This window comes from Sciurus carolinensis, chromosome 1 (assembly GCF_902686445.1).
Source record: "Sciurus carolinensis chromosome 1, mSciCar1.2, whole genome shotgun sequence".
Taxonomy (NCBI): domain Eukaryota; kingdom Metazoa; phylum Chordata; class Mammalia; order Rodentia; family Sciuridae; genus Sciurus; species Sciurus carolinensis.
This window is the reverse complement of record NC_062213.1, coordinates 33898750-33920953: the sequence shown is the minus strand read 5'-3', so window position 1 is coordinate 33920953 and position 22204 is coordinate 33898750. Positions and strand designations below refer to the sequence as shown.

At 34.2% G+C, this 22204-nt stretch overlaps 1 protein-coding gene across 3 annotated transcripts in view; it reads left to right on the top strand.

Annotated features, from left to right (window-relative positions):
- The window catches only part of Zfpm2 (zinc finger protein, FOG family member 2), a 419792-nt gene that overhangs the window by 69241 nt on the left and 328347 nt on the right, over positions 1–22204 (top strand). For 2 of the 3 annotated variants that reach the window (XM_047561101.1, XM_047561096.1), the window contains exon 2: positions 16182–16340. The exons of the other annotated variant lie outside the window; for it this stretch is intronic. In XM_047561101.1, the coding sequence (XP_047417057.1) occupies positions 16182–16340 (159 nt within the window). The remainder of the gene's footprint in view (positions 1–16181; positions 16341–22204) is intronic. 3 annotated transcript variants of the gene reach the window in all.

Sequence of the window (22204 nt, the reverse complement as noted above, 5' to 3'; positions counted from 1 at the left end):
CACTTTAGGGCTTGTGGAAACTTCTTTAATGGTTTAATTACTCTGTAACGGCAGGAATATCAAACTGTAGAGGAAGTGCCTCACAATATTAGTGAATAATAACTATAGAGCATTACCCATGGTTAAATTATTTGCTGGACAGATTTCTCTTTATTTTGTATTCTTATATTTTTTGATATTTTGCCATATGGTGACTCTAAATGTATTTAGATTTATGATACATTTTTATTTTTAATGTATATTTTTGTTTATTTACTGTTCTGCATTTTCTTTTGTTGTGTCTAAATTCTTATTCACTATCCAAAGGTGTGATTAATAAACAATTTTGTTTCTTGTGGTAATTATTTTTGAGTTTAATGCTTGAAAAAAATCTGAAATTTACTGTTTAAATGATTTGAGATAAGGTTCTGAATTTAAATTGCTAACTAGTTATTACAACTCCATTAATTAATCCTTCCCTGTTAAAAAAAGTGACTTTATTGTTAATTGAATTCTTATAAATAGCAGTCTATTTCTAAGTGTTTAATTTAGGACCCCATCATTGTACTATGTGGCATTTTTAATGTTCTGATTTTTCCCCATGTTTAGAATATATACACTTCTGGTATGTATTTGAGTAGGACCATAATATTTATTTGCAACTCTTATTTATTCTTTGGATGTTCTGCAGATTTACTCTAATATAGTAGACACTAGTCACATATAGATAGTTAAATATAAATGAATTAAAATTAAATATAGTTAAAAATTTTGTTTCTCAATCTCATTAGTTTTATGCTCAAAATAACTAGAGGAATGAGTGACTTGATATCAGAAGGTGCAGAAACACAGATTATTTCCATCATCACAGAAAGTTCTATGTGACAGTTCTGCTCAGAGTCACTTTTTTTCCAACTTTCTAAAAATTCCCCAAGGAATTGTAAAATTTAAAAAAAAGATACAGTATATCAAAGTGCATTCTATTGTCATGTATAGCTAATTTAAAAAAATTTAAAATTTTGTAAAATAAAAAATGGTACATTCACTATGGAGATTATTGGCTTCTTTATAATACCTATTTCTAATTCTAAAAATGAGTTATGCAGGCATGTGAATAACACATGCTTTTTTTTACCCACAATACATTTTATGATTTTTTTCAATGTCACATGTGTCTTTAATGTTTTTATTAGTGCATTGTAATTATACATTATAGTGGGGTTCATTTTGTTTTTATTCTAACTTTAAAATTGTTCAGTTATCTGTCCTCTTAGAGACTGCATTTTTTGTGTGTTCCTAATTGTTACATATTGATTTTGTCTTTTTTGAACATATTATTTCTTGTTTCTTTTTTTTAATGCTTAAACGTACAGGTTTATTATAAATGATATTGTAAAACATAGAGATGGAACAGCCAGATGAAGAGGAATATAGGGGCAAGGAAAGCAGTAGGGGTGCATTTCCATACCCTCTCCAGGTACAGCCCTTAATATCTTTAAAAGTGTAGAAATTCTACTAAATGACATCTTAAAATATGTGATTTTAAAATTCGATTTACAAATTTTATTTTTACCCAATTGTCAAAATGAAAATAAGTAACCCCTCTCCCCTTTTTTGGTACCAGGGATACCAAAGGTCCTCAACCCAGAGGCCCTTAGCCATTGAAACACACCCCAGTCCTTCATATATTTTATTTTGAGATATTGTCAATTTAACCCCCTTTTAAAGAGAAATAAAAATCAGATTTTTGGGCTTCTTTTCAGCCACTTCTCTGTTCTCTGTTATTCTAACCTGTGTTTATTAACCTTATTAAAATTTGTATTATCCAATATTCTGTTTTGTTACCTTAGTCCCCACATGCATTTAGATTGAACAGAATCAGCTTTTATTTGTAATTTGACTTTAAAAATGCTTTTTGTCTTTAGTGCATGTGAGTGATCTCTGAAAATTATTTTTTGAGCACCATTTTGCCATTGTCATTGGTTAATAATTCATATCTTTGAGAGAATATCTTTTAATAAAGTTTGCAGGAATGGTGTCCAAGGTTCAGAAAATCTGAGACCATTTTGGCCAACACTTCATATAAATCTCATAGTTAACTGAATATAATGTTATTTCATAGCCTTTCCCTGCAACCTATGCTAATTTTCACTTCTTTTTTTTTTTTTTTTTTTACATTTAATTTTTTCTTTGTGTTCATCTGCTTGGCAGAGCCCTAGTTTGGGAATAGAAAGATAGACTCGAGGATAGAATGATTCTTCCCACTCTTTTGCTACTTGAAAATATATAAGGATAAACATTGTGTTGATTTCTGCTTGTTTTCTTTAATCTGAAACATAATGACATTTTCTAGGTCTGTGAATTCTTAACGTGTATTAGTTATTAATATTACACATAAGCTAATTCACTGCATGTTTACTTAAATATGGGATTCTTATTAATGGATTACAACTCTGTAACCACCTTTCCCTAGTGTTCCTTTCCCACCTCTCAACTTTTTAATCTGTTTTTTATCATTCTCTGCAATATCATGCTGTTTCTCATGATTTTTCATCCGTGTCGCTATTGCAATTTTTCTGTGCCATCCAGTGGGCATATAATACTATAATTATTATTATAATTTTGGTAATAGTGATCTTTATTGTAAGTCTTTTCTTATTTCATTCTTGGCTTATTTTTAAAATGCCTCAACTTCTTCCTGAGAACCTGAAGCTTATTTTTTACAAAATATATTGATATTATAAAATATATTTGTATATATTTTATAAAGTCAATATTTTGGGGGTGAAAGATGAGGCTTTCCTTATTTAGTCAATAATATATTGTCTTGTGTTCCATGTTTCTCCTCCTTTTCCAACCCCCAACTCCTAGCTGCTCTTTAAAATGTATCTTTAAACATAATGAAATAACAGATGTTGCTAGGCTCTAAAGCAGAATATCAATAGACTTGAGGATTTCTGTCATCTCCTTCAGCTTTGCACTGGTGGCTGGTTCCTTGGGCTCTGAGTCAAAAATCGCAAAGCCCGGATGATGTAGAATGGAGCGTCCAGCCCGTCAAGGGCCAGAAAAATGCTCACTTCATGCTGTTTTCTCCTTCTCCATGAGAGTCCTAGTAAAAGTCCTGATTTTCCTAACATTGCAAAGTAACTAAAATTTTCAATGCACAGAGAGTACTCGTCATTTCCGGGGTCATTTGTGGGTTTTTGGTAAAATCCATTGGCCTAATAGAAAATGAAACAGTCTAGGGAAGAGATTGAAATGATTTAGGAAGCTGAAGGATATGCAGGTTCTTTCCAGAACTGAGCATAAGTTTTCTCATGTTCCATGTACAGTATTGTTGCTTTAGCCAGTTTCACAAGGGGTTTCAAAACAGTGTTTTTCGGTCTCAAACAAAATTCCTCTATTGTAGAACATAGATTGTATTCACTATACCATTTTAGAAAAATATTCACCTAAGCAGATTAATTTTTACCTTTGTTTTATATTTGTTTAAGCTGTAATGGATGTCACATTCTTTTACTTGGTAAGTCTAACTTTTTGATGTTCCTAGATATAGAAGATATTACCATAAGGGAAATGTTGCTTTTAAAATTTTTTACTTGTCATAGTATAAATCTGCATTTTTACTTGTTGATTTTTTTTTTTTCTTGTCTGTGTGTATATTCTTTGGGAATGCTACCAAATTTAGGACAACTCAGCTCAGTTTGAACTGTACTAAATGAGTTAAACCTTCTCTAACCTTTGCACTGAATGATCTTCTCTCTCAGCCTCTCCCCAACTTATATACAAATATACATTAGAGTTTTTTTCCCCATTTTACATGTTGTTTCTTTCGAAGAGTTTGTGAAATTTTCAGTAGCTATGTATGGAATCCTGGTGGATTGCTTGAGAACATTTTGAATCCTGAACTTGTTAACAGCTCATGGAAAGATATAAAGTACCTGCCCCTGGTGCCACTTGCAGCCCCACTGGAACTTCCCATGGTCGGCCACATTTTGTAAAGTGAAAAGAAGTCCAGAAACAACCTGGTAATGGTTTCCGCAGCCCAATTAAGGTTGCCCTTAGTTGTGTCACAGTTAAACCTCCAAAGAGCTCTGGGAGTGGAATTCCCCCACAGTTCCTCTATGAGCCAATTCTTCCTATGGTACATGAAAAATTCTCAAGTACAGTGGATAAAATAAATGGTCAAGCTGGCATTGCATATCTCTTCAGATGTGGAAAGTAGGCCTCATATAAAATGATGCTACACAATTAATAAGTCAAGTTTCCTATCAGTAGATATGCCATACTCCCCAGCAGAACATGGTGTACTCCAGCAGAGTAGAATTAAAATATAAAAGAACAAAATGACCTCCTGGGTTTACTGATGAGAGATAATGGTCACTCTTATCTTCCTTCTCACACTCTTGTAGGAATGTTGTAACTCAGATCTGCTTCATTTCCCCTTCCTACAGGTTTAGAAGACAGATAGATCCCCGTGTTCTATCCTGTTTTCTGTGTTAGAATAATTTAGAATGCAGAATAAAAGTGTTGGCTCCTGGGTGATATCCCAGAGCTGCTGAATCTTCGGGAATGAACCTTGAAAGACTGCACTTTTATCAGAATTTAATGCACACTAAAATTGACATCATAAGTGGAATACTAGAGAGTAAGACTGAGACCTTTGTCAACAATTGTATGATTGTTGTCGCACCTAACCATAGGCGTGAACATTTTCCTATAATGTGCATAGGGAACTTGCTAAGTTTTTACTTGGCCCTTCCCATGCTTCTTTGATTCTTGAGCCAAAGGTTAGCCTGATTCTAACATAGAATGCTTGAAGGGAGAAGATGGTGTAGTGTGGTATGATGCTTGGTAACAGGTGAATTTTTTTTTTCCTTTTTGCAGTCAGAAAGCATACAGGTATGCTTGGAATGGGGGTCAGATTGAATACTTATCAGTGAATGGAATCCAGTAATTGATTTATGTATATTATTTATATTTATATATATATATATATATACATATATATATATATTTTTTTTGCATTTGCAGGTAGAATTTACTTGCTTGTATTTTTTCCAAGCCAATAGTAAAATATTTTAAAAATATAAAAATAAGAGGTGGAACTGAAAGAATGGTTTTCTAAATGCTGGCAGGAAAGTAGTATCTAAGCTAGGAAATAATTAGTAATGCATAAAAATAATCAACATATTTTGCTCCATGCAACTTGTGCTATACTGGTTCTAGAGAGTAATGGCCCAGCAGCAAAATAAAATAGCATTACAAACAAAACACACTGAAAAAATTAATTGGTGTTAAAAGGCAAACCTTTATTTGACAACAGAAAGCTGTTTATTCCTAAGTTAGATGTATTTGTGGTTTCAGAGTGTTTAGGAACCATGGACTTAAGAAAAAAGTGAACTGAATGTTCTCGAGGGTGCAGAGTAGTCCCCTGTATTTATTACCAATATTAAATTTTAAGTAACTCCTGATAAATCCAATATTCTGGAACTTTCTTCCTTGAGGAGAGGGGTGTGTGTTTCTTTGGCTCAAGTGAGAGAGGACGATGGGGTTAAGTAGATACCAATGAGAACTTTCTAGGTTTTCACAAAGTTGATGTTATTAATTCAACATGGAAATAGGGACTTTACAACTTATCACTTTCCGTAGATTCAGGAATTGCATTCTTTCCCTAACAATTTAAAGGAGAAAATGAAATTCCATTGAACTGGAAAAGAAGCTGCCATTTTCTTGCCGTGTGTGATAGCATGCCAATGGTTTTGTGAGGAGGAGTGCGGAGGTAGGTGTCTTGTGGAGGCTGGAAAGGGTTTATGACACAGAGGCTGGACTGCTGTGAACTGCCAGTGGAGAGTTCATTTATGGCAGCTCTCCACCTTTGGCTCACCCTATAACTCCTGCCTGTAAAGGTGATTGCTTTTATTCTGTTGTCGGCTTTGTTGCCAAAGGCAGGGGATATTTTCTTTTTAAGAGGACCCTTCGCTGCTTGTCTAGGCTGCAGCACTGGAAGGGTGTGATGAACCAGCTCTCTTATTGCTGCACCTCCCTGCCCTCCTAATTCTCCAGAGAGCAAGTGCTCCTCTTAAAAATACAGCTGCACCGAGTGCCTGTGTGTCTTTAGACACTCTTTTAATGTGCTAGTATAAAGTAAAAGTCTTTCTGAAAGTATATTTTATGGGGAAGTGCTTTCTGGGTCTCTTGAGATGTTCCCAAGTACTGAATCGAGGTACCTCTACGGCGGTTTAATGACAACATAGAACACTTGTTCTAAAGTGCCCTGTTGATATGTATCCCAGGGCATGTTACAATTAGAGTGGATTGAACATGTTGATTTTGTTTTTATCTCCATTAACACAGCCCCTTCATCGTGTTAGGGTTTTGCAACTCAAGATCTGTTGGAGGGATTTTCTGTTTTTTGGTTTTTTGTTTTGTTTTGTTTTGTTTTTCCAACCCCAAAGATGAAACAGATCTGCCAGAATGGAAATGTGGAAAATTACACATACACCTGTGAAATTAGGCAAATTCTTATAAAGTTTGTATTCCAACCAATACACGGGATCTACAACAATGCTTTGTTTTGTGTGGGGGATTTTTTTTCTGGCTGTGCAAGGAACATGGGTGCAGGACTGTACAGGCTTAGAGAGAATATGCATCATTATTTACTGTGTCAAACCCAAACGGAGGGCCAAATTGGCAGCGCTCCAGGAGCAGGAGGCCACACCTATTTGTGAAAAATGGAACAGTTCTGTAGCTGCCCTCACCTTGACTGTTTGGTTCAAGGTGGTGGTGCTAGGACATGCAGTTTGATGATCTGCAGCTGTGGGTTAATAATGTGGCTCGCCATGATGCTGCAGCACAAAATCCCGCAGGCCACACTTGGTTTGTGTACTGGCCTGATTACAGTAAGCGGGTGGAGTGAGGGGTGAAGAGCATGGGAATGCCTGTGTGATCTGGTCTGAACTTCTTGTGTATATTGATCATCATTTATTGATTGGCCAGCTTTACCTGTCTGGGTAGAGTACACCTCCTCACGTCTCCTGAAATGCCAGTCCCTCAAACGAGGAGGATGAAAATACTTCAGTTCTCTGAAGTTCTTATTCTTTAAGAGACTCAAACAGCAGACTGTAATTTTAAAATATTGAGATTTTCTTTCTCTACCATAGCCAGTCGTGTGGTGGTTCGGTGGGTACTGGAGATTCTTGAGTAAAAGGCACCCTGCTTTATCCAGGATTCCAGAAGTGAATAGGGAAGTCACATTTGGGATGAGCCTGAAATGACTAGAGTCTATTCCTTGTCATCCCAGAATCAACTGAAAGAATGCTATTTGGGCACTTGCTGGACTCTCTGGTATTAGTGGAAGAGTGATTAACCAACATTAAATACCTAAAGCTAATATGCCCATTTTCAGTAGGGACTACATTGAATTGCTTAGGTGAAAAGTAGTTTGATCATAGATCATCAGATACACCCAACATGTCTATCTACAGCTGAGGATGGAGCCTATATAACTCACAAATTATTGTACTGTTTCTAGCAAATGACATTAATGAATATTGTCTATACTATTACAAAGTGACTTGTGTATAGCATTTGTATTCCTGTCCAGTTGTTCTCAAACTAGAGTGAGCATGCATCAGAGTCACCCATAGGGTTTCTCAAAACACAGATTATGTCCCCACCCTTGGAGTTTCTGAAATCAGTAGATCTGGGGTAGGGTCTGATAATCAATTTGATTTTCTAACAATTTTCCAGGTGATGCAAATGCTCCATTGAGAGAGCAGTTATTTTATTAAATGTTTTCTTTCCAAATTTCAATTGATAATTAATTATACAGGTAAAGAATCTATTTAATAGGGTAGAGCCAGAAAGGTTGTTATTAAAATGAAGAATTAGAAAGGAGAAATTGACCTATTTGATGAGAAGTTAGATTCAAATTGTATTAGATAAGAAGAAAAAAACGTTTACATATACAATGACCAAATCCTGATGCAAATATTTGTGTTGACTTGTTTTGCTAATTAAATGTTTTTCCTCAAATTCCTACAGTGATTTGATATTTTCCTCTTATTTTTTTGCCTGTAGCTGTGTTGTTTCATAAGAGACAAAGACATGCATACTGAATATTAAGGACAATCTTTAATTCATCTTGGCCTTATGAAACTGTTTAATAAAGTTGGTCACCAAAGCCTTTATTAAGTATTCATTGTGTGGCTAGTGCTTTTGTTGTTATTGATTTTAAAACAACATCAACCTGTGCATTACCCTTGATTTTCTCTAGAAAGAGAAAGAGATATAATTCCATTTTGGCATCAAAATTATGTGCCTCGTTTTTTATATTCATTTATTTCTTTGTTTAAAACATTTTTAAAAATCACTTTTTTTTACATGTACTACTAATTTAGCTTCATTATAAAACCATATAGGCTATTATCAAGGTTTTTTAATAGAAACACATGTAATAGTTTTGCAGCATTTACTTTGTTAGGTAAGCACAACAGCTATATTTTATGGTGTTTTCAAAGTCTAAAGAAGATGTGTATGTGTTTTCTTGTAGAAATAGTTAAAATTACAAATTTTGATTAATTCATTTGTAAATTCTTATCAGCCACATATCATATGAAAGGGGTTCAGTGGATAGTTTCAATCCCTTTCCTTTCTTAGTTCTAAATGCTTTGAAAATCTAATGTCCTGCATTCATAGTCTGATGACGGAATAACACCTGGTGTTTTATGGCAGAGGTGCTCAATTTTAGGAAAAATCCCTGCTTGCCCATTCTCACATCCCCAAGCACTTGCCTAGCATGCTTGAGGTCTGGAGGTCTATCCCTAGCACCACACACAGACACATGCGCGCATGCACACACACACACACACACACACACACACACACACACACGTGCTTCCAAAAATAAGCAATTTATAAGTTTGAAATCTTTTATTATAGTATATTATTACCATTGTTCTAGTTTATCATTAATATTATTAATCTCTTATTGTGCCAAATTTATTAATTAAACTTTGCCATAGGTATGTATGAGAAAAAACATAGTATTTATAAGGCTTGGTACTTTTCATGGTTTCATGAATCCACTGGGGGTCTTGGAATGCATTCCCTGTGGACGAGGAGGGACTACTGTATCATTTTAGCAAGAGCTATACTATCCTATTTTTCTTTTTTCTTTTTTTTTCTGATGGGACTCGGGACAGAGACCTGATTATGAGATATTTGAATTTCAGTGCCATTGCTGTCACTAACTTCTTTGGGTCAGTGCACAAGGCATTTACTAATGAACTAAATTTTCTTAATGCCTGAGTTACTTCCTGAGAGTAAATTAGTCATTAGAGATCTAGTTCAAATTTTGTCTGTATTTTTTTCTCTAACTTTATTTTTCCTGTGATATCAGTACTTAATCTACTGTGTAAGACTGACTGCTGCTTGCATGGTTTGCATACTTTCTAAGCAATTTGTTGTTTTCTTTAGCATCATTCAGTGAATTTAAAGGTTTCCAAAGCAGGGCATTTCCAAGGGAAAAAGACATTTAAATAATTTAAGTTGTTTTCAGGTTCTATAGAAAAGCTGTTAATATTGCCATTTGTAAAAGTGGCTGATGACTTTATAGCAAAGAATATTACTCCATTTTTTTAAGATTAAAGAGTACCTTTTTTTCCCTAAAGAAATAATTTGAATATGACCTGACCCCTTCCCCTTCATTTTACAATGGTATGTGGTCAAATTGAACCCTCCATTAAAAATTCTCTAATATCTTTTTTGCATTAACATTTCAAAACTCAATTTAAATATTCACAGATCTCATTTTTAATAAACTTAACAAAATTCAGGTAATTTCCTTCAACTTTCTTGATTGAAGGACAGCAGTTGGTACAGATATAAAAAAAAAAAAAGATGTGCAGCTATGAGCAAAGCCCCAAATCAATTATATATAAGAAATAACACATGGAAAGAAATTAATCAAAAAGAAGAATTTCTACTATATGATTCTCTGGTCTGCTACCTGGAGGCAACAAACGCAAATGAAAAAAAAAATCAACATTCTTCTGGTAGATAAGGAGAAAAATTAATAAAAATGTTTCCTTCTTCCTAGATCCCCTGATGCAACAATTGTTGAAAGTGGGTGACTGCAGGAAGAACTTGCCCATTTAAAATATTTTTTTAAACTACAGAAATAAGGTTTTATTCTTGCTGTTAAGCTCAATTACATGAGTAGTATGGATCTGCACTGTCCAAAGAGCATCCCTCTTCCCTGCCCCTTCTCATTAAATGGCTCTGTGGGATGTGCATGAGACAAATGTAATGGGACACGATAGAGAAGCATTTTGAGGTGTGCCTACAGGGCAGTGATTCATAAGGAAGTCTGAATGTAACAGATGAAAACTCTAGGACAGGAACTATTGAGAGCCACAGAATTCCACCAAGAAAAAATAGAGAAAACATGTAAGCATTGTAAAGCTAAAAATGTTCCAATTCCCTAGTGAGGGGGGGAGGGACACATTTTAGGGGATTCAGTTTTTATTATAGAGTTGAGGTTTTTTTTAAAATTTATTTCTAATTGAATGAATAGGGCCTATATATACCGAAAATGTGAGTCATTTTTTTTTTCATATTAGATGGGATTTTTATTTTGTGTTTTCCTACAATTAACAAAGAAACAGAAGGTGGAAATACAAATGGTTAGGTAACAAGATATGCAGTTTAAATCCACAGGCTCACTTTCATCACATATAGAAAAATGTAAACTAAATTTAAAGTGAAAAGTTTATTCTAACTCTTCTTACCTATCAACTAAAATTGAGTTCATGTAGTTTTTATATTTTTTCATATTCATACATTGAATGTGAACCAGAATTTGTCTGTCTTGAACTTTTATTTTTATATTTACATTTTGCAAGGTAGCATCACCTGACAAAACTAGCTCAATTGTAAAGAGGTAATTCAAGCATGGTGTACAATATAGATATATATATATGAATTTTGTTTGCCTTCTTATTCCTTTGTCTGAATAGGTCTATTGCAAAGGACTTTAAAGAGTGGAAAATAGAAGTCTGCAACCTGGGTAGAGCAGCACTGTTTCATTTTTGTTAATTCATTAAGATTTTAAGAAATTTAATCATTGGTGTGAATTCTTCACTCTGTGTGTGAGAAAATGATATAAAGTTAGTGATGGAAGTTTTAATTTCTTATATTAATAAATTATGCTATCTGATATATAAAGGATTCAAAGTGGCGTACATTGAGAAAGACTGGAATAGAAAGGTCTGGAAATATTTGTATGTTTCCAGGGGAAACTCACCTAGCAGAATTTCTGAGTACACTGTGATGGATTATTGTAATTATTGGGAATGATAATATTTTAATGTGACTCTCTTCCCACCTGTCAGTTGTAATCAAGGCTGCCCAGTATTCTGAAACAATCTCATTTTGCTAGGTGGCTAGTCTTGTGCAGCCTTTAGAATGCTTAGAATATTAATGCTTGGAGTGGAGACTGAATGCACTCTATAGTTCCATTATTACAGAGTGTCTTGTTTTAATCAAAATGCTTGCACAACCAAACTAAACTAATGTTTAATAAATTAACACCAATGAGTGCTTTAGAGAAAAGGCCCCTTCTGGGGTATATTGCATTGGAACCATAGGATATGGCATTTCTTTCCTCTCTTCTTACATGACAATGTATATTAATTTCTGTAGAATTTAATTCCTTTCTTGGGTGCCTCTTATTCTGAAGTGCTTTGAATTTATCTGAACAAAGACACTCTGCCATTTAGGTAAGGGTCATTGTGTTTATATGGCCTGCCAAAGTACAAAGTTATTCATTAAGGAAACAGGTATTCAAAGACACATGTGTTTGATTTCTTGTTTGCGATATTGTTCCCCATCATTTCTTACATTCCCTCATTGTATTATTAATTTTAATCCTTTTTCTGAATTTTTATATGTATCCTATATTTTTCTTTCCAATTTTATTTGTAAACTTCTAGCTGTTTCTTCAGTTGCTATGAATGTGTTACTGGGATTTTTTGAACACCCTGGAATTTCAGCAGCAGTTTTCTCATAAATTCATTTATCTGGGAGAATTAGTACTCCTCTGCTTCTTAACCATACAAATTCAGTTCTTTATTTTCATTTTACTCAGTGATTAGGCTGCCAGTGTATGGGATACAACTATTTAATCTTGAATAACCTATTTGTCCTTTACTAACTCCTGATTATCAAAATAATCACCAAATAGAAATTTCTCTCATACATCCACCTGAGGCACAGCTTTTACAATGCAGCTGATAGTACTGGCTATAGGAAGGGCTTCATCATGCACTGGGCTGGCCCTCAGTATTGCAAAGTGTAATGAGTCTGCAGAACCTTTCTTTTCTTCTGCCTTATCTCTAGAGAGCAAAGGTAGCTATGACCAGAGCAAGTGGATCCTGAGTATGCAGTTGTCTCTCTTCTCTAAAAACGGAAATTCTGGTTTGCACCCAGGAGACTATACCAGTACTCCCCATTATTCATCCAGTATAAAACATGGAAGGATGCCTACTCATTTATGCTGAGAGACAATTAACAGCATTATGGCCTAACCTTTAGCACTACTGCATTCAGAGTTTTAGGATACATGGCTCATTATTGGCATTTTAAAATGAGGTAAATGTTGATATTTATGAACATTGCGACTATTAATTCTGTCAAGTGTGTTTGAATATCTGTAAATCAGAAGCAATTGAAGAGCTGAAATTCAGATTTCCTCACACTTGCCTGCCAAGTGGCCTCAATCAGAAGTAATTTTCTCCATGAGGGCACATGGAGCTCCGTCGTGAGCCTTTTCTGAGTAGATATTATTATTTGTGTCAAATTATGTGTGGTGATTTTTCTGAAGTGGACTTCTGTGCCCACTAACCCATACACGGGAGGTTCCTTCATTCCCTCCTTCATTGGTGCTATTAATTATACTTGTGCTTCAAGTGTCTCTTACCCTTTTAACGTGTTAGTTTATGGCCACCGATTATCTGTAAGGTTTTCCTGTTAACAGAAACATGCAATATAGAGAGTAGAGTGAGATCTGATCTGAAACCATAAATACTATGCATTTTTAAGAGAAACCTTTTCCCCAGAGTTTGATTTGATGGCATGCTTAAAGAAATCGTTAGCAATTTCACATTTCAGAGTATAGTAGATTTTACAAATCTGACATTTGCTTTGGGAGAATTGCAAGTTGGCCATTAAATCACCTTCCTGGGGCCTGTTCTAAACATTGACAAGGAGACCTCGGGTATTTTGAACAAATGAGCTCAGAATATTTTCACCTTTTATTTTGGATTTTTGTAGTTTGTTGTGAAAACTGCTTCTTTTCAGTTACATTCTTGGAATTCCAAAGTGATAACTGATAATCAAATAAAACCCCTGGAATATGCAGTAGTATACTATCAATTAACTACTTGTCATAAACTTTGAAATAAAAGTTTTTATGTAAATATGGATATGATTTGTGTGTTCATATACACATAAATATATCTGTATATATATATATATATATAAAATCACCATAACATTGATTTGATTTAAGGTTTACTAAGCATGAATGGCTGCTTTGTGATTCTGTTTTCTTTCAGATTTTCACATGATCTTATCTATTTAATTCTTCATACAACTGCTAAATTTGATTATGAGATCATATTACTAAAACCAATTTATTGTCACTAAGTATTTTAAATATACCACATATGCTCAGAATATTAATTTTTAAAAGAAAAACATTTTATTATTTTTTTATTATATACATGCTTTCATTTCAGTATATATGTTTTTATATTTTTCATACTTTACATATGAACTATTTAAAATATTTATTTTATAATTGGAGCTTTTATTTTTTTTTTGGTAGAAAAATTGAGTATATATTCCCAAAGAAGTAAGTTCCAAACGGAGTATAAATTGTAATTTCTGTTACAGCTGATAAAAAGGTAGTTACTTTATAGATTGATTCAGCAAGTGTATAAATGACATAAATGGTAAATATTAGTAATCAATTATTTTATTCTTGGTAAGTTTACAAGATAATCTTACTGATTATTTGTGGGAAGGTGAGAACCTGATATTTTGGTTGATTTTCAGTAATCTGAGAAGAGCAGAAAAAGACTCATCAATTTTTGGACTGGAATATTTAGCATTCATGAATAAATAATTATGTAAATATGAATTAACCATTTTCTGAAGTTTTTGTTTATCAGTTACATGTTTCATAGTTTTCTTTATAAAGAAATATATTTACAAAGAATGATTTGCATTTTAAAAAGGTAATAAAAAGATTTTAAGTTCACAAGTCAATTTTTTCACTTATATCTTGTGATCTTACTCTCTTATTGACCTCCTAAGCTTTACTTTCTAGATCAATGAAATAAAAATAGTAATACCCACCATACCTAACTCACTGGATTATTTTAGATATCATGAAAGAAAGTGCTTTTCAACTCCCGTATGAAACACAAATGGGATAGCTTCACATTTCTTCTCTGGACCAAGCTTATTATTATAAATAAGTTCTTTGAAAAAATAAAAATAAGGGAAATATCCTATGAGTCTCCTCATTAGATGCAGCATCAATAATTAATCTTGCCTTTTGAAACTGTCAAATGTTTTAAGGATTGTGATGTTTGACATTCTATTTTATATTTTTCTGTGTGTCTTACTATTTGACATAGTTGTTCTAAAAGGTGAAAGATTACGAATGTAGAAATAGTTAAGGAATTAAAAACTGATATAAGACTCCTGACTTTCAAATGTGATTTGTGCAAAAACAAAATTCATGGCTCTTTTAACTCTCCACCTTGAGCCTAAGGTCTGTGTGAGAAAACAGTATTACCAGAATGTTTGGAATTAGGGCATCTGGTCCTCCTTAACATTTGCTATTTTGAAGAGGAGAGGAAAAATAAATTCTAAAAAGGAAAAAGAATATTCGAAAGTAAACTTGTGCTTGGATACCCCTTAATTTAAATCCATGTAACTAATTCTACACATGTAAACATGTTATATTAATTCAGTCCTTTGGCAAGTGGCTTTGGGAAAAACTCTAGATATACCACTGTATGTAGGTATATATTTGTTCCTGTTTACCCATGCATATATAATAACTGCAGTATATTCACTATATTTTAAACTATTTAATTGATTTTTCCTTGGCCCTGAAAAATTTCTAGTACATTTCTAAAAAGTAAGAGAGATAGAGGCTGCCTAAGCCTTAGAGTATTTAGCCTGTCTGATGAGACTGGTAACATGAGTGACAATTAGTACAAATTATCATAATTGTGTTCTTTGGATAAAATGCCATATTACTTCTTTAGGAGCAAATGCAGACTTCTGCTTGGTAAAATGAGTCGGATACTCTGATTCTTTAGAGGCAGTCAGAAATGCACAATCGGCGGTGCGGTATTCCCACGCCGTCCACTTCAGATCCATCTGAACAACCCCAACCCTCCCTTTCCTTTCAGTAAAATAGGTCCATTAATGTAGTGCACCTCACTCTCATTCTCTCTAAGGGAGTTGTATTTTTATTACAGAAAAAGTATCACATAAATACAAATTACATTTTTTCATTAGAAAACTACTTTTCATTTCAGAAAAAATTCAATTAATTATGAATAGGGTTATGCTTTCATCAGGGAGAGAAATATGTAATTTTTCTTCAAGCCTCAAACACATATAATGAAATCTTTTCTTGGAATCCACTCTTAAGATGGATTTTTAAAAGTATAGACTTTATTAAAATCTCAGTCCAATTAAAATGCATTCAATTACTTTAAATCTTTATTAAAATCTCAGGTAAAATTGTACAACAGTGTAAAGGAGAGTTGTACTCTTTACCAGGCAGTTAATTCTAACAAATGAACATCGAGTGCACAGTTTTGCTGTTCAGGAGGGAATCAGAAAATAAGTTTGGGGCTTATGTTGGGGGTAGGGCAGATTGGAGATGCAAGCTGATTTCCATGGAGTATCTTCAGCTGTGGGTTTCCCTCCACTTCTCAAGTAGGTCTCCTCTGTATGAATATGAATGTGTCCAAATCTTGTGTGGGTCACCTTGTTGGGACTTCTTGGAATGTTTTCCTCACCACTGTAATCACAAAGACCCTGTTATAAGGATTTTATTTCACCCTCTTCCTTGGATGTTTTTGGTACAGTGTCCCTGATTCTTTTTCAAGGGCCGCTTGAAGATGCCATTGAAGATGAGGAAGAAGAGTGTCCATCAGAGGAAACAGACATCATTTCCAAAGGAGACTTTCCATTGGAGGAAAGCTTTTCCACAGAATTTGGGCCTGAAAATCTGAGCTGTGAAGAGGTGGAATACTTTTGTAACAAAGGTAATCATTGATGGTTGGATGTAATGTAAGTCTACTTAGATGTTTTTGTAAAGTTTTAAAAAATGGATGATAGAATGGAATGAAGTGCTCTCAGCGCTGACACACGGCTAGACAGTCTGATAATAATATGCAGAATTTTCAAACAATATATTATTTTGAGGGGCAAAAGAAATAATTCCATTTTGATAATAAACCTATTTTATATTTAAAAGAATATTTTCATGTTGATTGGCCAACTAACCCTGAACATTTTCATGTGAGTTGACTAGTTAGCTTTAGTACATTTAATGGTTATCATTTATTAATTTATTCTTTCAACAAGTATTTATCCAGTGTCATTGTTTGCAAGGTGCTGAATTAGGCATTGAGTATAAGCACAAAGTGGGGCAGACCGGACTTCCAGTCCAAGCTTCTGTCACACCATTTTGAAAACTAAAGTCTGAGGTGTTTGACTTATTTGACAGCATCTAAAAAGAACTACCCTCCATGTTCGGTAGTCCTTTTTAGATGTTGTCAAATAAAAAAATGCACACCTTCTCTTCATAGTAGACACACTAACATAATGCTTAGGGCACCTGATGCATACCTTAGTTTATTTCTAACCTTAACTTCCAGCTGGGTGACCTTGCCACGTATGTCCTCACTGGGCACAAATCCTCATTTGCTTACTTTTTCTAAAAGTTGGTTTTAGGTTTCTCATGATTCTTTTCCATTTGATTGTTTGTCTCTGCCACTGAGGTGGGTCTTCTACCTCCTGCACCTACACAGTTTCCCAAGTGTTGGGATTACTTCCTTGGTTTGAAACAGCTGCTTTTGCAACAGATACATGATGTGAAGTGGGCTTTTTATATTACCATATTTCACAGTCTGAAATCAAGAACGCTAGGATAGCTTCTCAAAAAGCTACCAACACACATATCTTGGAGGTCACATGTCGTTGATGCATATTACAAATTCCAATATTACTTTCTCCTGTTGGTGGTGTGCTAGAAACAAAAGAAACCAGCTATTCTCATCCCTGTGGTCAGTAGAGCCCAGACCCTAAAACTGTGGAAACCAAACAGCAGCACCAGTTCCTGGACACAATCAGGTTCAGAAAACTTCCTTATCCATAGGCTATTGAAAATCTCCAGATGACCTTGTAACGTAGCCCCTGGTTTCCATATCAGAGACTTTTGGTTGAAAATGAAAATAAGCCTACTTTCTTAGGGTTGACTCAGATTTCAGATCAAATATTTTCTTTAGTTTTTCTGGATACTGCAACCATTTCCTAATCTATAACTATAGTGATACTGTCCAAGCTGTCTGGAGATGTAGAGCTTTTCAGTTTGTGTTTGAAGACATCTCATTTTCCTTCATCATCAGGAAACATATTTTGTGTGTGGGCATGTGCCAGGTAGAGTACCTGCCTTATGTTGTAATATGGTAATAAAGACAAGGGACTAATAGAAGGTACCATTTTTTTCTTTTTGACTTTTGTGGTTAAAAGAGTTAATGTATAGATTTAGACCTTCATATCAATTTAATCTAGAGTGTCAATAACAATTGATATCATTAGATATATTTTTAATTTTGAAAAGATCACTGGTTACAGTTTTGTCTGATGAAAGAGTATAGAACTAAAACTTTTAAGTTATAGTTTCTTGGAGGAAAATGGATTCATGCAAATGTTTCCATGATGATGATAACTATCCTCTTAATAATGTCCCTCTACACTAACCAGAATTCTAGCTCACAAAAATACAATGAATGCCTTTAAGAACAAAGAAAAAAATCATTGAATTATAATTATAATGAGCATTTTTCAGTGGATATTATGATTTGATGAACAGTTAGACATTTTCAAAAAATGTCAAATGTATACAAAACAATATTTAGTATAATACAGAGATTATATTTATTAATATGAAATTTTATATATTGTAAAAATAATTCTCTAAAACTTAGTCTGAAGCTAAAATATCAGATGGGTAGGAATAAGATTTCTTATTTTCATGTACTATTTTTCAGGATAAATACTAATATTACTATTTCCAATTACTATGACCTTGTGTTACAGGAAGAGAATTTCATTATTTTACTCTCATAGAATGTGAGGCCAGGGAATTCCCACTGAAGTCAGTTGGAACTGGTATGAATGGAAGACAACTCTTTGATATTGTATCCCCTTGAGGTGTCATGCCAGGGATGTTATCCATTTTTCACTTAACTTGATTAGCTACAATAGGAAGAGAAAATTTTCTCTCTGGAAAATTAGAACCTAATCTTTCTGTAGAAAGGCACATGTTTGTCTCAGTGATAACAATTATGTTTTATTACCAGTTGTAAAAAGAGGATAGATTAGCGATCAAAAGAGTAAACACATTTAAATGGTTAATTATATCAATATTATAAATGGAAAAGCACATAAGAAATGTTCTTTGGAAGGAAATTTTTTTACGTAGGGTTTATGGCTGAAACTGGCTTTTTGCACATATTCAAAATCATTTATGACAACTTAAAAATTGTCAACATATACAGGAAACTGAATTGGATTATTTGAAGTTTCTTTGTCTAATGGCCTTTCCGTGGCCAAAATCTAGCAGTGACCTAGTTACATTAGTGGTTCCTCTGGATAAAAATGAGAACATTAAATGTTTTTTGAAAAAAAAAATTAAGCAAAGGGTAGTTAGTTTAAAACCTCATAAAACAAAAATATAGCTAGAAATCTAAGTTATCCAAATGAGATATTTTGACATTTTCTGGAGAGAACACTGAGGATGTACATAGAGTTTCTGTTTACTTCATTCATATTTTGTATAAAAGCCATCAAATGCTGTTATAACTTTCCTTTTATTAAATAAAAAAGAAAAGTTCTCTACTCTTTATTCATCTGTGAAGACATATCTTTTCATAGGTGAAAATTCCTTCTTCCTTTTGAATTGAGCTTCTCTATTACAGAGAATATTTTCAGGGTTTAGAAGGACTTTTATTATTATAATATTTTCCATCCTGATGGTTTCTACCCTGATGTCATTTGTGTTCTTATTAAAGGGCAGTTTTGCTACAAGTCTTAAATTAGTGAAGTTGCTCATCATTATAAACCATGTGATTAAATGTAATCCAACTCATTCATAGAATGTAAGATTCCACAGAAATGTTAAAGTCTGAATTTTATGTTAGCATTAATGTGTAAAAATTGTCGATTTTATGACTCTATCTCAGAATTATCTGGCTGTAGCTTCAGGCCTAAAATTTGAATATGACAATTCTCTAGAAGCTTCCTATATCACTTATTGCTTTGGGTTAATTACTTGTTTCACTTCAGTTTTTCATCTTCAAAAAGAATTGGACTATGTTTAAAAAAAGATGCTGCTTCAAACTTCTCTTGATACCCTGAGATCTAAAAAATGGTAGCAAAATGTATTGCAATACTTATAATTTATATCATCTTCTTTTGTTCATGAGTTTAAATTGCTTGGCACCTTGCCTTAACAGTATCTCTGAGAGGAAGGAAACAAGTAAGAATTATTTCCTTGAATTTACAGACGAAGACATCAAGACTGAGCCCATAAGCACTACATATTTCGTGTGTTATTGAATTATTTGCTTCAGTTATTTCATCATCTTTCATCTGGTTTATGTATAGAACATGGAAACACATCCCTGAATTTGTAGAGTTAAGCAAACTAATTAATATTCATTGAGATATAATTGTTCAAGGATTTAACCTGAAGAGTTTTAAGTTGCTGGATCATAGCAGAGTTGGCAAGGGGCAGTTCTAAAACTAGTTTACTGTTATTAGTTTTTTCAAAGAGTGCTTCTTCTTTGAAATACTCAAGTTTGCTAATGACTAAAATGAAATAAACCTGTCTTGGGATACATTCCAGAAAAATGTCACAGGATATGTAGACAGGAAATATCAAATGGATGTTATTCCAGGGTAGTAAAAATGCAGTGCTACCTAAAAAAAAACCAAAACAACAACAGCAAAAAACCCTCCAAAAACTGCATGTCAGTGATAACTTTGAGTTATCAATAAAATTCATCTGAAAGAGTTACTGGGACCTTTATAAATTGTTTTCTGATGTTATGATCCCTAAACAGGCTCACAGGGAAAATGATGCCATCAAAGTTGACTTTAGAAGATAAAGAACCATACTTCTGGCCCTAAATCTAGATACAGAGAAATCTAGATACAGATACAGGAGTCTGGTGCACACTCTAGAGACATGAGCTTAAATTAGAGGTCTTCCAGTCTAGAAAGATCAGAGAGAACAAAAGGAGATATGACATAAATTCATAAAATAAGGAAACAACCATAGGGGAACATCAAACATTTTCACCATATTAAGAAAAAGTTGACTTAGTATGCAGAAAATAAAGGTTATTTTAACACTCTTTAAATAAAAAAATGAAAGGCATATTAAAGAAAACAGAATAAAACCTGTGTTACTCATACGTGGATTTCGCTCTAACCCCAGAAACAGTTAATGCAAAATCAAAAGCAAACTTAAACAGGAACAGAATTGTGTTGACAGCAGCTTCCGATTCTATTCAGCAGATCAATTCAGTACAACCCAGCCCTATATTAAGCATCTGTTACGTGCCAGACCCTCTTCTTGGTGCTGGGATACAGCAGTAGACAAAAGTCAATCCACATCTCAGGAGAATAGAGTGAGATAATAAAAAATCAACTCACATTGTACATGTTGGGTGATGTTAAGCACCATGAAGAAAAACAAAACAGATAAGGGTGGGGAGCGACAAGGTTGCTGTGTGTGCAGACACTCATGTGGTTTTTATAAAGAGTGATGGGGAAAGTGTAAAGGAGAGAGCTTCCAGAACTTCCTCACCTCTGCAGTACCTGTGAGGCCTGTGTTACAGGAAACCAGAAGAGGACAGCAGAGAGCTGGGGAGTAGGAAAGGAACAGCCATACCTGTGCTACTTGTAGCTCTAGGAATCTGTTGGATTCCCACCACTGTCGAGGGCATGGGGAACAGGACTGTGAAGGGCAGCTGCATTCTGAGAGCTACTGAAGAGAGTTGAGTGGGAGAAGGGGCGTGATCAGGACACAGTGTGTCTGTGCCTAGCAGAGAAAGGCCTGCAGAAAGTGAAGGTTAAAGCAGGAAATTGAAACAGGTAAATTGGGGAAGCTGTCAGGAGATACAGATAACTCCAATCTGAATCATTCTATAGCCAAGGGCTTGATGAGACTCCATCTGTAGCTCATTAATGTAGCTTCCAGAACAGCAGTTTGGGGGTGTTTGGGGATGATATGAATCACTTTGCTCCTTTCCACCATAGCAGAGTTGGGTATTTGTTTTCTACATCTTTATACATCCTTGAATCTGAAAGATTAAGAGTAAGAGGCATGTGACTCAGTAGCAGTTTGATCATTGTGCTTAACCCTGTAGACTGCCAAACTCTCAAGAGAACTGCCCCTTCCTCATTTCCTCATTTGCTATCATATTGTGTAGTTTTCTACCTTTATTTAAAAATTAAGAAGTAACCATGAAAAAAGGGTTATTTTTCTTTGGACTGTATGTAACAAACTTTAGCCTGGATTGTTGGCTTAATCCTTCCTTCCCTCCCTGTTTCCCACCAAATGTGAAGAAAAAGCAACAAAGCTATTATCTAGATCCCTAATTCTGTTAAGAAATAAAACAACCAACAAATCCCATCGTGCCTTTGTGAGATATGGTTCTGGGGATAGTGACTGCTTGTTTTTCATTTGCTTCCCTATCAAATAAATATTCACACTATTTTGTCTCTGAGCTTCTTCTTTTATTGTATTATTTTTTAGTTCAGAAAGTCTGTTGATATTTCACAAACCCTTCCCCATTAATGTGGTTCCTTTCCTCCTTCGTGGTCTTTGATGATG